The sequence below is a fragment of the Macaca thibetana genome, chromosome 11 (assembly GCF_024542745.1).
Source record: "Macaca thibetana thibetana isolate TM-01 chromosome 11, ASM2454274v1, whole genome shotgun sequence".
Lineage (NCBI taxonomy): Eukaryota > Metazoa > Chordata > Mammalia > Primates > Cercopithecidae > Macaca > Macaca thibetana.
The window spans coordinates 102,957,024-102,972,526 of NC_065588.1; the positions used below are offsets into that span (position 1 = coordinate 102,957,024).

Consider the following 15,503-nt stretch of genomic DNA (forward strand, 5'->3'; position numbering starts at 1 on the left):
ACAGTTCCCAGCATGCCCTTGGCGGGAAGTCTTTCCGGCTGGATGACTACTAATCCCAGCATGCCATTCGGCACTCCAGTAAATTAGATGGAAGAGCGGGATAACCCCATTGCATGCAGGGAATTGCAGTCCATTTAGCGGCTGGTTCATAGATGGGCGGGGAAGAGCCGGGTTGCTCTTGTCCGCTGAGAATGATTCATAGAGGAGGGTCAGGAAAGAACGGTTCAGTCTGTGAAACCCCCCTTAAAAGACTGGACACTTCTCCGAGGGAGGGAGAGGCAGGAGAGCAAGCAGGACCTTGGGCCTGACTCCGCCTCGGTCCGCTAGCCAGGCCTCGACCAAGTCCTGGGCCTTGTCGGGGGCGGCCGTGAGGCGCCGGTTGCTGGGGGAGCGGTGACGTCGCGGGGTGAAAGTTGAGGGGCGGTGACGTCGGGCCGGCCCGGGCGGAGGCTGGCGGGTTGGAGGCAGGAGGGAGGGAGGGAAGGAGGGAAGGAAGGAAGCTGGGAAGGAGCGAGCGGGGGCGCGAGGCGTTTACCTGGAGGCAGCGGCTTGGGCGCGCAGAGCGGCCGCGGCTCCCCCGCACCTGCGGCCATGGATGAGGAGCGCGCCCTCTACATCGTCCGGGCCGGCGAAGCGGGGGCTATCGAGCGGGTCCTGAGGGATTACAGCGACAAGGTAAAGAGTCCTGGCTCCGGGCGTGCGGTATCGCACCCCCGGGCCGCCCTCCGTGCTTGCACATCGCATCCTTCCCCACCCCCTTCATTCCGGGGATGCGCATTGCTCTCCCCCGAAAACGTTTCCGGCTTGGGCATGCGTGTTTGTGCCCCCAGCCTTTTCCATCCGTGCATCCTGCATCCCACTATCCCCACTCTAGCGCTCACTCCTCTGATTCCTGGCCCAGCAGCTTGACCTCCGGTCCTCCTCTCAAGCGTGCAAGTCACACCCCCGGAATCCATAGATGTGCATCTGTGCCCCGTGCCTCACTCCTGGATGCATAAATGCATGCGAGGCTTCCTCACCTGTACGGTATAAAAATACATGCTTCCCTGCATAAACACGGCCCTTGACATGTATAAAACGTATCAGCAACGATGGCAGTTCTTTCTATACCTTTTGCACTGTACGGTTTTCAAGGCATTGATGTCTCATCTGTGGTCTCCTTTGATCCTCACAGTGTTTATAGGGTAGATGGTATCATCCTCCCCATTTTATAGATGAGGAAACCGAGGTGCAAAGAGCTGAAATCACGCCCAAGGTCATGGACATATAATGTTGTAAGTGGGTGGAGAATGTAACTCCTAATGATACCTACTATTTGTATCGCATTAACAGCTTTCCTATCCATTATCTCATTTAATCTTACAGCAATCCTGTGAGGTATTATCTGCATTTTGCAATTGAGACTCTAGATTGGTTAAATAATTTGCCCAAGGTCATACTTGGAGCTGGTATTCCAGTTTAGTTCTTTCCACTTTACAACTCTGCTGTAAAAAAGTATCTTATTATAAATCCCAGTCACTTCTCTGAACCTCTTTCTAAGAACCGTTAGCTCTTCATTACTTTTCCTTCCAGGAATTTTACATGCTTACTTCAAAAGATAGCCTGCCACACCTTTATCCTTTGGTTTAGAAGACTGCTTTATAGGAATGACTGGCGACTCCCTTCTGTGAAAACAAACCCAACACTAAGTCACAACCTAACTGTTAATGTTTTTCTTTCCTTTGCCCCCGTACATCATCTCCCCTTCAGTGTTTGCTTTGTGCCCGCCACAGCATCCATCCACTTTGTATTATTGACAATTTGTGTCTTATTTTTGAATCTTTTCCACCCGGGGCAGAAATGGCATGCTGGCGGCTGAATTCCCGTTTAATCTTCCCAACAATTCTGTGAGGAGAGTGATGGTATTCCCCAATTCACAAATGATAAAATTTAGGATGATAATGTGGTCCCAAGTCCACACAGCCCCTGAGAGATAGAGCTGAGATTTGAATTTAGGTGGTCCAACTCCAAGTCCAGCGCTCTTTCTACCGTACTGTGTTGCTTTCCTTGGGAGGATACACAGGTTCTCTCTATTCATATCTTAGCTCCCTCACTTTCTGATATGCTTTACTGTTGAACATGTCTGCCTAATTTAGGAATAACTCATTTAATGCATAGTTGTACGTATTGTGGAGATTATAATGATTTAACTCGATTTATTACTGCTTTCCAGAAAAGGCATGAGGCAGCTTCAAACTGATTTTCAGAAGCAAGAAATACAACAGAGAACTTGGCCATTTGTTGAATCAACTAATGTTTATTTAGCACTTATTATATGCCAGATACCCAGCAATAAATAGGAATTTGTTTCTGTGGGGAGGAAGGAGGAAAAACCTTCAACTGGATATAATCACCTTCTTTAATATTTCTCCTTCCCTTTATGGCTAAACTAATTAGATTCCAGATTTGCTTCCTCCAATTTATCTCTTCTCGTTGGTCTCCCTCCAGATTGGTATCTGCTTACCACTCCTGGCCAGGTGCTGTCAGAGCTTAAAACCTGAACATCTCCAGCTCCCCTTTTGTATTGCGAATGTTTTTAAGGTTGTTTTGCATGGTGTGTCTTGCTTAAGGTGGTATCTGAAGTGTTTCAGAAAATTCCCAAACACTTGTAATTTTAGGATCAAGCCTGAGAGTGCTCTGACTAGATGTGAATTGGGTCAGTTAGCTCTTTCAGAAGAAAGCACTCCCTTCTTTTTCCTTTTTGGAGATAGGGTCTGTATCTGTCGCCCAGGCTGGAGTGCACTGGTGTGATCATGGCTCGCTGCAGCGTCCATCTCCTCCCCGCTGCCCCTCCCACGTAGCTGGACTACAGGTGTGTGCCACAGCACTGGGCTAACTTTTTAAATTCATTTTTTGTAGAGATGGGGTCTCACTATGTTGCCCAGGCTGCTCTCAAACTGCTAGGCTCAAGCAATGCTCTCACCTTGGCCTCCCAGAGTGCTGGGATTATAGGTGTAAGCTACCGTGCCTGGCCAGAAATCTCTCATATTTAATACTGACTATAGTAGGGCCAGTATAGTAGGGCTGATTATAGTACAAAGAAAATGGCTGAGCATCATACTGCAGTGAGGTTGTGCCCCTCAAAGGGAGAGATTTTGAGAGCAGATGAATGGGAAGTGAATGTATGATCACAGTGGTTCAGGCAGTAAGAATGGGGAGGTGGATTTAAATTGCCCAGCTCTGTGGTATATGGAATTTGGAACCCTCAAAAAAATAGTTGGGTACCATATACTTGAGTTTCCTTGTCTGGAAAAACGGATTTGAGAAATGTTTGGATTATGAGGTGATCACAGGGCATTGAGGAGTCCAACAGAGAGAAATGAATGCTGTAGACGGAGACTGGTTCATTGTTTGGGAGAGTAGTGGAGAGGTTCTTTGTGCTACCTTATTCCTCTAATAAAGCTAGTCCTTGAAAGGAGGCAGTCAAATATAGTGGAAAGGTGGTGGGATTTGGCATCAGATAAACTTGGTTCAAATCCCAACTCTGCCATTTATTAGCTTTATGACTATGGATAAATTATATTAAGCCTGTGAATCTCAGTTGCCTTATCTGTAAAATAGGGATAATATCACCATTCTCTTAAATTATCGTGAGGATTACATTAAATGAAATGTAATGCCAACACTGGGCACAATGCAGCTAGGAAGCACTCAGTAAGTTACAGTTATAATAACCAGGGTACCTAAAAGGTGTGGCCAGAGCCAGCTTGGCCACTGATCCTCAACTTAATGGCTTGTGTGGCCCTAAGATGAGTTACTTAACTTTGCTGTGGCTTAGTTTCCTCATCTGCCAAATGGAGATAATAATAGTAACTATATCATAGGCTTGTTATCAGGATTAAATGAGTTACATGTGTAAAGCATACAGAACAGTGCCTGCCACTGAGGAGGCACTCCGTAACTGTTAGCTTTGAACAAAAAAATTAAACGTGGCATGAGTTGGCATAGCACAATATTAAAATTTGGAAATAATGCTCCATTCTTTCCCTTCTTTTTCTAATGGGTAGCAAAATACTTTGTACCACTTTCCGAGATACCTGTCGGGCTCCAGGAAACATCTAATTTCTACTGTGTTATATATATAGACTCTCATTTCCAAACCTTCTTGCTTCATTCACCGACCTTTGTTATCTTGGAGAGAGGAAAGATCTATCTATCCCGGAAAGAATGAAACTTGTCTGTTTGTCAAGGGCATAACAGAGCATAGGTCTCAGCATAGGCAAGTGTTTTTGTTTGTTTGTTTGTTTGTTTAATGGGTGGAGCAGTTAGTTGTTTTTCTCTCTAAATTCACCTGTTAACATTTATTGAGTACCTGCTATGTGCTATGTATTATCCCAAGCATTTTCACATTTCGTGTGTCATCTTATATTAATTCCTAGGAAATGGCAACCTGGTCTTCAGATTCCATATCCAGGGATCTTTTTGCAGGGCTATGTTGCCTTTACCCTGTCTCTTCTGTGTTTTTGAGCACAGAAAAAGTTTCTTTTTCAGGAGTGGTGTACTACAGTTATTCCTCAATATCCAAAGGGGATTGCTTCCAGGATCTCCTGTGCATACCAGAATCTTGTCAATACCAAAATCTTTGAATGCTTTAGTCCCTGATAAAAAACACTATAGTATTTGCATATAATCTGGGCACACCTTCCTTTTTTTTTTTCTTTTTGAGATGGAGTTTTGCTCTTGTTGCCCAGGCTGGAGTGCAATGGCGCGATCTTGGCTCACCACAACTTCCGCCTCCTGGGTTCAAGTGATTCTCTTGTTTCAGCCTGCTGAGAAGCTGGGATTACAGGCATGCACCACCATGCCCGGCTAATTTTGTATTTTTAGTGGAGACAGGGTTTCTCCATGTTGGTCAGGCTGGTCTCGAATTCCCAACCTCAGGTGATCTGCCCGCCTTGGCCTCCCAAAGTGCTGGGATTACAGGCGTGAGCCACTGAGCCCGGCTGGACATATCCTCCTATATACTTTTTTTTTTTTTTTGGAGACAGAGTCTTGCTCTGTCGCCCAGGCTGGAGTGCAGTAGCTTGATGTCGGCTAACTGCAACCTCTGCCTCCCAGGTTCAAGTGATTCTCTTGCCTCAGCTTCCCGAGTAGCTGGGACTACAGATGTGCGCCACCATGCCTGGCTAATTTTTGTACTTTTAGTGGAGACAGAGTTTCACCATGTTGGCCAGGCTGGTGGTGAACTCCTGATCTCAAGTGATCCGCTCACCTGGGCCTCCCAAAGTGTTGGGATTACAGGCGTGAGCCACTGTGCCTGGCCTCTCGTATATACTTTAAATAATCTCTAGATTACTTATAATACATAATACAATGTGAATGCTATACAGATAGTTGTACTGTATTATTTAGGGAATAATGCCAAGGAAAAAAAAGCCTGCACTTGTTCAACACAGGCACAATTTTTTTTTTCCCAAATATTTTCAAGCCATGATTGGTTGAATCCACAGATACAGAATCCTTTGGCTACTGTTGAGTCCTAATCACCTCCACTTTAGTTATAGAATGAACTGTTAATTTGGGGAAGTATGTATCATTCTAGTCTAGACTGTTCAAGCTCTTGCTCCCCACAGGCCTGTTCTTTTTTTTTCTAGGGATGGGGATCTCACCATGTTGCCTAGGCTGGAGGCTGGTCTTGAACTTCTGGGCCTCAGCCTCCCAAAGTGTTGAGATTACAGGCGTGAGGCACAGTGCCCAGACCTCAGGCCTTCTCTAATAACAGATTTAGTAGAGAGATTAGTTGCCACCATTATCATGATTATCAACAACCAACTGTGACTAAGGGCCCTGAGGTATGGAGTAGTATCATACCTCCATACCTGGATTCCTTACATCACAGGATATTTTATGTTAGAGGAAACTCAAAGTTAATAGGGCCCAACCCCCTCGTTTAATAGATGACTCATCAACTATGATGATAACCAGAGAGGTGGCTTGGTGGCCCTACAGGCCACCTGGACGTATGATTACTGCATACATAGCAAATTCCAACAGGATTCCAGTTTTGAAGTATGGCAAGTTTTTGGCCAAATGAAAGGTATTTAAGATACAGACAGCTAGCTAGGTCTCTAGTAGTAGTCCTCATAGGAGAAGAAAACAAGACTGCTTGCAGTGAGGTCTTAATTCATGTGCTAGAAGAACCTGATTGATAGAAACCTAATATTGGGACAGTTCTATAAATATAGCCTCTACATTTGAATAAAATATGTAAATATCCAGGACCATGTAAGAGGACTTTTTGTTTTCTACTTTGGAAGTTGAGCTCTGACTCTTTGAGTTCACTCTGTGGGTTTTTGCAGAGAAGCATGTTTAGTGGGCTGTTCCTTTGTTATACTTTGTTCCTATGTCCAGATTATGTTATCTAATCTGTTTCTGATTTTTAGTTATAGAAGCAATCTCTGTTCATGAAACAGCACAACACACACCACCCCAATTAGGTTTATTCCCGTGTAGTAGTACTGTTTGAGTGTATCTTTAGAAATCTATGAAATTACTCCTAGCTCTCTAATAGGTCAATATTTGGCCAGACACCACACCATAGGTTATTCAACAATAACAGTAGTAGCCATTGAACACTACTATGTGCAAGGTGCCATGCTTATAAAAAGATAAGGAAAACTTGATATAGGTAGTAAAGTTGAATAACTTGGCCAAGTTTACACTTTTAGTAAGCAGTAAGACTGGACTCAAACTCAAGGTTGTCCGACTCCTGATCCTGAGCTTTTTAGAGCTGATTCATAGGGTATGAAACCTGCGGTGAGAGTCATAATGAGTCTGGTGTGTCACTGAGTTGTTAGCTTGCTTGGTCTCTAAATTGAACAATGGTTTAACTCTTTTTTTTTTTTTTTTGAAATGGGGTTTTGCCGTGTTGCCCAGGCTGATCTCAAACTCCTGGGCTCAAGCCATCTGTCCACCTCGGCCCCCCAAAGTGTTAGGATTACAGGTGTGAGCCACCATGCCCAACCAGTTTAACTCTTTATATTTGATTTTTTTTGCTCCTTTTTCTCTGGAAATTAAGCATGTAAAGAAGGTGAGATGGCCGAGTCTTGGCTAGGAAATACATGTACAGCTGGAAATGCTTGTTTTCTTTTTCCCCATTTCAGCCTTAGAAAGGGGAGAGAATAAAGATGGGGTACTGAATAAATTAAGTATGATCTAAGTTGGATAAAAGAACCCAGGTTTATAGAAGCCAACATCTATTGGATCCAAACAGTCTTAGAGGTTTGAGCTTCTGAATAGATTGGCACATTCCAGATTCAATTTGTAGTGCCTCACATACCATTATATTTTCTAATTAAGAGCAACAGAATAATTAGACCTTGGTACTGTTCTGAATTCCCACCTTAAAAGATTAATTCTACATAGGAACTGTATAAAAGACACTTTTATAACTTACTGAGTGTCTTTCCAAAAGACAATTTATTTTTCTGTCCCCTTACCATAAATGCCAAAAAAAAGTTTAGAAGAACCATTATATATATTAACAGGTAGGTACATTTATTCCAGATAATTTATGGAATTAGCATTTTACTTATAATGGCAAAAAAATAGGCTTTCTTGGTTTCTTAGTACAATTATTTTCATTTGTATTGAACCTTTATGAAACTTTAGTTTACAACTTTAATCTGATAATCTGGCACTTTTAAGTCTAATGTTAATTTTCACTAAACCTCAGGTCTATACATTTCTAAGTATGGCCCTCAGATTTGCAATCTTTCTTTCCTCTCCTCCTTCCTTCTTTTTCTTACTCTTTATTCATACTTATCCATTTTATTTTTTTAATTATGAAAACAATATACCAACAATGAGTCTTCTTTTTAAAAAATTGGTACATAATATTTTGTCAGGTGAATATAATATGTATAATAGAATATTGTCACATGCACAACATTCCGTCAGTCTCCTGTTGGTTATTCCAGTTCTCGGTTTTTTTCCTCCACAATATTGGATGACACTGCAGTGATACACATATAATTATTCTCTCCTTCTAGATCAGTAGGATAAATTCCTAGGAGTAGGAGTTCTGGGTCAAAGAGTATGAATATTTTTATGGCTTGTAATATGTGTTGTTGCCAAATCACTTTCTCTTTTAAGATTTATGTCAGTTTATACTGCCACCAGGAGTATCATGCCTGGATTATTGATGTCCATTCTTCACAGGGCATTATGTCCTTAGTCTTGCTTTCCTTTAATCTGGCCTGTGAGCTACTGCCTGAAATGTTCTTCCAGAATGCTGGTCACACCTCCGTCATAGTCTTCCCCTGGTTGCCTGTCACCTATTTGCCAGTTCAGGTATAAATTTTAAAATCCATGCCCTTACCACCTGACTTCATTCATTTTAATTGTTTTGTATCCATATTCGAGGCAGCCTCCCTCCCTCAAATAGCCACTGTCTCCTACCTCTGAGTCTTCCCTCTGATCATTTCTTACATTCAGAACTTCTTTTCTGCCAACATTTCTCCATCTTCTTTAATTTAAAAAATTGCTGCTTCTACAAAGATGTCAACACAGAACCACCTGTAATGATGATATCTTTAGTACTTAGTGTACTTCACTCCTGGTGGGTTGCCAGTAAATATTTGTCAATGTGGCTAATGAGAGAAAGAAAAAAGAAGTAGAGAGATTTTCGGTGGAGATTTTTTTTTTTAGTAGGAAGGCTTAGAATTCTTAAGAGTACTCAGTTCTCCTGAATAAAACTTCAGAGGAGAATGAGGAATTCTGCGCTCTATTTTTGGGGTACCACTGTTCTTTCTGTGATCATGGGCAAGCCAACTTATTCTGTCTTCTATTCTCCTTTACTTCAGCTACAGAGTAGAAAATATAGTATTGCCAATCATTGCAGAAGAGTCATGACACTCTCTGCCGTTCTAGTTATTTTTTCCTCATAATCATTGGCATCATCATCATTATAACCCGAATATTTACTGAGTATTCCTACTTGCCAGCAATGAGATCGTGCTTTATATACATGCCTTAGCTTTTTTAACTGTCACGATCTCTCTGTGAACTAGGTACCCCCTGTTTTCAGATGAGAAGCCCGGTTCCAGAGAGTTTACTTGCTCAGGGTCACAGCTAGTAAGCGGTAGAGCCACCATGATTTAAACTCTTATTCTTATTGAACTATTTTTCTGAAATATCGAACTATCAAGTCTTCCCTATCCACAATTCTCTGATGATTTCTTATTGCATATGAAAAAGAAAGTATAAACTCAGCAACGTTGGAAGGCCCTTCCAAATCACCGTCCAGTCTGCTTTTCCATTCTCATCTTCCTCCATGCCCCACCCCAAACATATGTCCTGTGTTCCAGTCTCACAAAGTTGCTTATTTCACAAATATATAATATAGTTTCACACATTCGAGCCTTTGTTTTTGTTCCTGGATTGCATTCCATTTGCCTCTGGCAAACTCCTGTTTATCCCTCGAGATCCAGCACAAATATTCTGTATTCTGTGAAAGCCATTCCGGATTTTCCTGGGCAGTTAGTGGCTTGGTTCGCTGTGCTCCTTTGTGTATATTTCTGCTGTAGTCTTTTCACACTGCTTTATAACTATTTGTTTACATGCCTGTCTCCCTTACTTTAATAAGAATATTGAGATATGGGAAGGCAACATTTTTTACAGGGACATTATTTTAGATACTATTAAACATAGCCAAAATTAAAAAATACATGTATTTAAAATGACATTGTTTCCCTTTTTTCCCCCCTCAGCATAGGGCTACTTTCAAATTTGAATCAACAGATGAAGATAAAAGAAAGGTAAGCCTTGGTGTTACTCTGTGAATGTTTATGTGTGTGTGTATTTCATTCATGGACTTTCTAAGCAGTGGTCATGTTTTCATCTGATGGTTATTGATTGGTTTCTTGTTTCCCTTCATTTTGTTTTTAGGAACCCTGAGAAGAAAGGTTAGGTTAGGTTTAGTTTGGGTTACATGTAACTCTTTCCTCCTTTGTCCTCACAGGACTATTTACACTTGTATAAATCAGGAGTGGAGGGATTCAGAGGAGACTCCCCCCAGATCTACTCACTCCCAAAGACTGACTGTTTAGTGGCAAGGCTCCACGTTGCCCAAAATCCATTGCTAATATTGTAAAGCTTAGCTTGAGACAAGGTCTCACTCTGTCACCCAGGTTGGAGTGCAGTGGCTCACTGTAACCCCAGACTCCTGGGCTCAAGCAGTCCTCCTGCCTCAGCCTCCCAGTAGCTAGAACTACAGGCACACACCACCATGCCCATCTTTAAATTTTTTGTAGAGTTGGGGTCTCATCATGTTGCCCATTCTGGTCTCTTGAACTTCTGGCCTTAAGTGATCCTCCTGCCTTAACCTCCCAACGTGCTGGGATTACAGGTGTGAGCTACCATGCCCGGCCCTGCTTTTGTGTCTTGCTGTACTCCATACATCTATCCTTGGCCATACAAATGCCAAAATCAAACAAGACAGTATGACTGAATGAGTGTAAATCTATCACTGCTGCTAGAAAAATAGCTTAAATTCAGTATTTTGCGAATATTGGGTTGACAGTGCCTTGAAATCACTCCTCCGTTCACCTGTATCCCCATATCTAATATCAGTGTCCTGCTCATTTTACCTTTTCAGATTTCTTCCATCCATTTTCTCCTTAACCTCTGCCCTAATTCAGGCCTACATCTGATTACTGCATCAGTTTCCTGACTATTCTTTCATTTTCCAATTACGTGCTTTTCTAATAGATTGGCATCCATAAATCTAAAATAGCAATCTGACCATGTCATCCTTAGCCTTAAAACCCTTCATCTATCCCTTCAGTGACTTTCTTTGCCTACAGAATAAACGTCAAGCTTCTTAACATGACATGCTGGGTGCTCAGTGATCTGCTATATGCCTACTTTCACAGCTTATTTCTTTTCTCTCCCTTGTATTTTATGTTTTAGGACTAGAAAATGTTTCCAGTTACACACACATCCGCATCCCTTCTGTTTCTTGCTTACTACTTTTGCAGTATATTGTTTTCTACCTAGAATGCTCTCTACCTCTTGTACACCTCTTCTTTTTCTCACCTGGTGAATCCCTACTCACCTCAGGGGCACCTCCTTCAACAAGCCTCCTTTGACATTCCAGTTAAGGTGAAGTACCTCTTCAATATTCTCATAATACTCTGTATAAATCTCTAACATTAATATTTATGCCTTGTTTCTTAATTATATATCTGTTGATGTTAGACACTGGTATCTTTATACACTTGACATTTGGAGTGCCCAGCACATAATAGGCACTCAGAAAATATTTATTGGATGAGTGACCATGGAATATAAATTTTGTAGATTAAGGTTTAACTCTGACTTTCTTTTGAATTTGAACAATGTAACCAAGACTAGAATACCTTTTACAACAGGGATTCTCAACCAGGGATATGCTCTTTGGAGAGCTTTTTCAAAATAGCCCTGCTCAGGCCCAATCTCTTATCTACTGAGTGAGGATTTGGGAGGTGAGCTCCAGGCATGTGTATTCTATGTCTCTGTGTGTGTGTGTGTGTGTGTATAAAGTATATAAATTAATCAGAGACAGGATCTTGTTTCGTTGCCCAGGCTGAAGTGCAGTGGCATGATCATGGTCCACTGTAACACTCTTGGGCTTAAGTATCCTCCTGCCTTAGGCTCCTGAGTAGCTAGGAATACAGGTACGTGCCACCATGCCCAGCTAATTTTTCAGTTTTTTGTAGAGACAGGCTCTCATTCTGTTGCTCAGGCTGGCCTCAAGGGATCCTCCCACTTCGACCTCCTACAGTCCTAGGATCACAGGTGTGAGCCACCACGTTCAGCCCAGTGTGTATTTTTATAGATGGTCTTTAGGAAATAAATACTCATATATCTGATGGGAGTCCAAAATGGCACAGTCCCTATGGAGAAGAAACTGTCAGTGTCTACCAAAATTACAGATGCATTTTACTCTTTCACCAAGCAGTGTCTCTTTTAGAAATCTATTCTGCAGATAGATTGAACCCTAAGTAAGCAAAGTTATTCGTTGAAACATTGTACATAATAGCAAAAGATTGGAAACAAGTGTCCAGCATTTAAGGAGTGTTTAAAGAAACTATGGCTCATTTACATTATGGAATATTATGATGTAGTAAAAAAGAGATTCACTGTATGTGCTAATGAGAGAGTGAAAAAAAAAAAGAAGCAAGGTGTTAAAAAGAACATGTTGTTTGACAAATTCATGATAAGTATTCAGGCTAGGAAGCCAGCTGCTATTTAATTTCATTGGGAAAATCCATACTATATCCATAGATTCATGGTGCCTTAGAAATCTGACATTAGAGTCTTTGGTAGTGCTTTTACTGGTCAAAATAAGTATATTAAGACAGAGTCTCCTACCCCATATAAATTTCAGGTGAAAGGGAGAAATTTCTTACACAGTTATTAATACAATGTGTTTATTTCCAATAGGGTAGTAGAAAAAACTAACATTTTCAAAGTACTGTCTTTTTCTGAGTTTTAGATTTCTGGAGAGAGTAACTACTGTATAGTGCTTATTACCAGTTATAGTGTGTAGGTTTCTGCTTCCTGGGAGGTCTGTTATAAACAAATGTCATTAGGGACCTAGCCAGGTAATCTTCATTAATGGGAAAACATCGGCAAACAAATCCATTTCTGTGAAGTCTCCAGGGGTTAAAACCATTTGTGACTCTTTCATGCCTAAGACTCTTTTTAGACTTCAACATCAGAACTATTGCACAGCTCAGAAGGATGTATACCTTAATAAGCTTTTCAAGTTCTTAATGGAGAGACATAGAGAATTATAGGCATTTCTGTACCTTAAGCCTACTCAGAAAATAAAAGAACTCACATTACTGCCCAATTCGTTTGCTCCCTGTATTCATTTTCACACTGCTGATTAAGATGTACCTGAGACTGGAAAGAAAAAGAGGTTTAACTGGACTTAGAATTGCACGTGGCTGGGGAGGCCTCAGAATCATGGTGGGAGGTGGAAGGCACTGCTTACATGGTGGCGGCAAGAGAAAAAAATGAGGAAGATGCAAAAGTGGAAACCCCTGATAAGCCCATCAGATCTTGTGAGACTTATTCACTACCACAAGAACAGTATGGGGGAACCTCCCCATGATTCAGATTATCTCCCACCATGCTCCTCCCACAATACGTGGGAATTATGGGAGTACAGTTCAAGATGAAGTTTGGGTGAGGACACAGAGCCAAACCATATCATTCTGTCACTGGCCCCTCCAAATCTCATGTTCTCACATTTCAAAACCAATTACACCTTTCCAACAGTCCCGCAAAGTCTTAACTCATTTCAGTGTTAACCCAAAAGTCCGCAGTCTAAAGTCTCATCTGAGACAAGGCAAGTCCCTTTTGCCTATGAGCCCGTAAAATCAAAAGCAAACTAGTTACTTCCTAGATACAATGGGGGTACAGGCATTGGGTAAGTACAGCCATTCCAAATGGGAGAAATTGACCAAAACAAAGAGGTTACAGGGCCCATGCAAGTCTGAAATCCAGCAAGGTAGTAAAATTCTAAAGCTCCAAAATGATCTCCTTTGACTTCGTGTCTCACATCCAGGTCATGCTGATTCAAGAGGTAGGTTGCCATAGTCTTGGGCAGCTCCGCGCCTGTGGCTTTGCAGGGTATAGCTCCACACCTGACTGCTTTCACAGGCTGGTGTTCAGTGTCTGTGGCTCTTCCAGGTGCACGGTGCAAGCTGTCAGTGATCTACCATTCTGGGGTCTGGAGGATGGTGGCCCTCTTCTCACAGCTCTACTAGGCAGTGTCCCAGTAGGGACTCTGTGTGGGGGCTCTGAACCCACATTTCCCTTATGCACTGCCCTAACAAGAGGTTCTCCATGAGGGCCCTGCCCCTGCAGCAAACTTTTGCCTGGGCATCCAGGCCTTCCTATACATCTTCTGAAATCTAGGTGGAGGTTCCCAAACCTCAATTCTTGACTTCTGTGCACCCACAGACTCAACACCACTGGAAGCTGCCAAGGTTTGGGGCTTGCATCCCCTGAAACCATGAGCTGAGCTGTGCCTTAGCCCTTTTAGCAATGGCTGGAGCATCTGGGACTCAGGGAACCAAGTCCCTAGGCTGCATACAGCATGGGGACACTGGGCCCAGCCCATGAAACCATTTTTCCCTCCTAGGCTTCCAGGTCTGTAATGGGAGGGTCTGCATGAAGACCTATGACATGCCCTGGAGACGTTTTCCCCATTGTCTTGGGGATTAACATTTGGCTCCAGCTTGAATTTCTCCTCAGAAAATGGGTTTGTCTTTTCTACTGCATCATCAGGCTACAAATTTTCTAAATTTTTATAATCTGTTTCCCTTTTAAAGTGGAATGCTTTTAACAGCACCCAAGTCACCTCTTGAATGCGTTGCTGCTTAGAAATTTCTTTTGCAGATATCCTAAATCATCTCTCTCAAGTTCGAAGTTCCACAAATCTCTAGGGCAGGGGCAAAATCCCGCCAGTCCCTTTGCTAAAACATGACAAGAGTCTCCTTTGGTCCACTTCCCGACAAGTTCCTCATCTCTATCTGAGACCACCTCATCCTGGACCTTATTCTTATCACTATCAATATTTTTGTCAAAGCCATTCAACAAGTCTCTAGGAGGTTCCAGACTTTCCCACATTTTCCTGTCTTCTGAGCCCTCCAAACTCTTCCAGCCTCTGCCTGATGATACCTAGTTCCAAAATTGCTTCCATATTTTCGGGTATCTTTTCAGCAACACCCCACTCTACTGGTACCAACTTAACATATTAGTCCATTTTCACACTGCTAATAAAGACATACCCAAGACTGGGAAGAAAAAGCAATTTAATTGGATTTAAAATTCCACATGACTGGGGAGGCCTTAAAGTTATGGTGGGAGGCAAAAGGTACTTCTTACATGGTGGCGGCAAGAGAGAATGAGATAAACCCATCAGCTTTCATGAGATGGGTTTATTACCACAAGAACAGTTTGGGGGAAGCCGCCCCCATGATTCAAATTATCTCCCACCTGGTGCCTCCCGCAACATGTGGGAATTAGGGGAGTACAATTTAAGATGAGATTTGGGTGGGGACACAGCCAAACCATATCACTCCCCTAGTTCTCTTTCCTAAATGTGTTTTTGGAGCTCTATGCCAACAACTACTTAGTAACAACAGGACATTTTTTTTTGGTAAACTACATTGCTATCTCTTTGAAAAACACTACCCCCCCTTATATGAAAAATATTTGTGACAACTTAGAAGTAAGTGTAAGGTAACAGTGCCCTTCAAAAAAAAAAAAAAAAAAAACTTGATTATTCTATGCTTTTGGGGAGATAATTATAAATTAATGATCCTTAGACCTAATTCCTGACACTTATATAGTGTTTTGCAGTTTTACAAAGATTTGCTTCTTACCGGTAGTGCTGTAAGTATGATAAGAATATCACCATTCCTATCTTATGAATAAGGAAACTGAGGCTCATGTGAATGACAGCT

General features: G+C 42.1%; 1 protein-coding gene across 10 annotated transcripts in view; it reads left to right on the top strand.

Moving 5' to 3' along the window:
- The first annotated feature begins 445 nt into the window (after positions 1 to 445).
- The window catches only part of RIC8B (RIC8 guanine nucleotide exchange factor B), a 113,590-nt gene continuing 98,532 nt past the window's right edge, over positions 446 to 15,503 (top strand). For 8 of the 10 annotated variants that reach the window (XR_007717762.1, XR_007717763.1, XM_050748639.1 and 5 more), the window contains exons 1-2: positions 446 to 675; positions 9,750 to 9,797. Coding sequence is in view for 8 of the 10 variants with exons in the window: in XM_050748639.1 (XP_050604596.1) it covers positions 592 to 675; positions 9,750 to 9,797 (132 nt within the window). In the remaining 2 variants the exon portion in view is untranslated. Of the gene's footprint in view, positions 1,275 to 9,749; positions 9,798 to 15,503 lie in introns of all 10 variants that reach the window. The other 2 variants (XM_050748646.1, XM_050748647.1) reach the window with 1 other exon arrangement.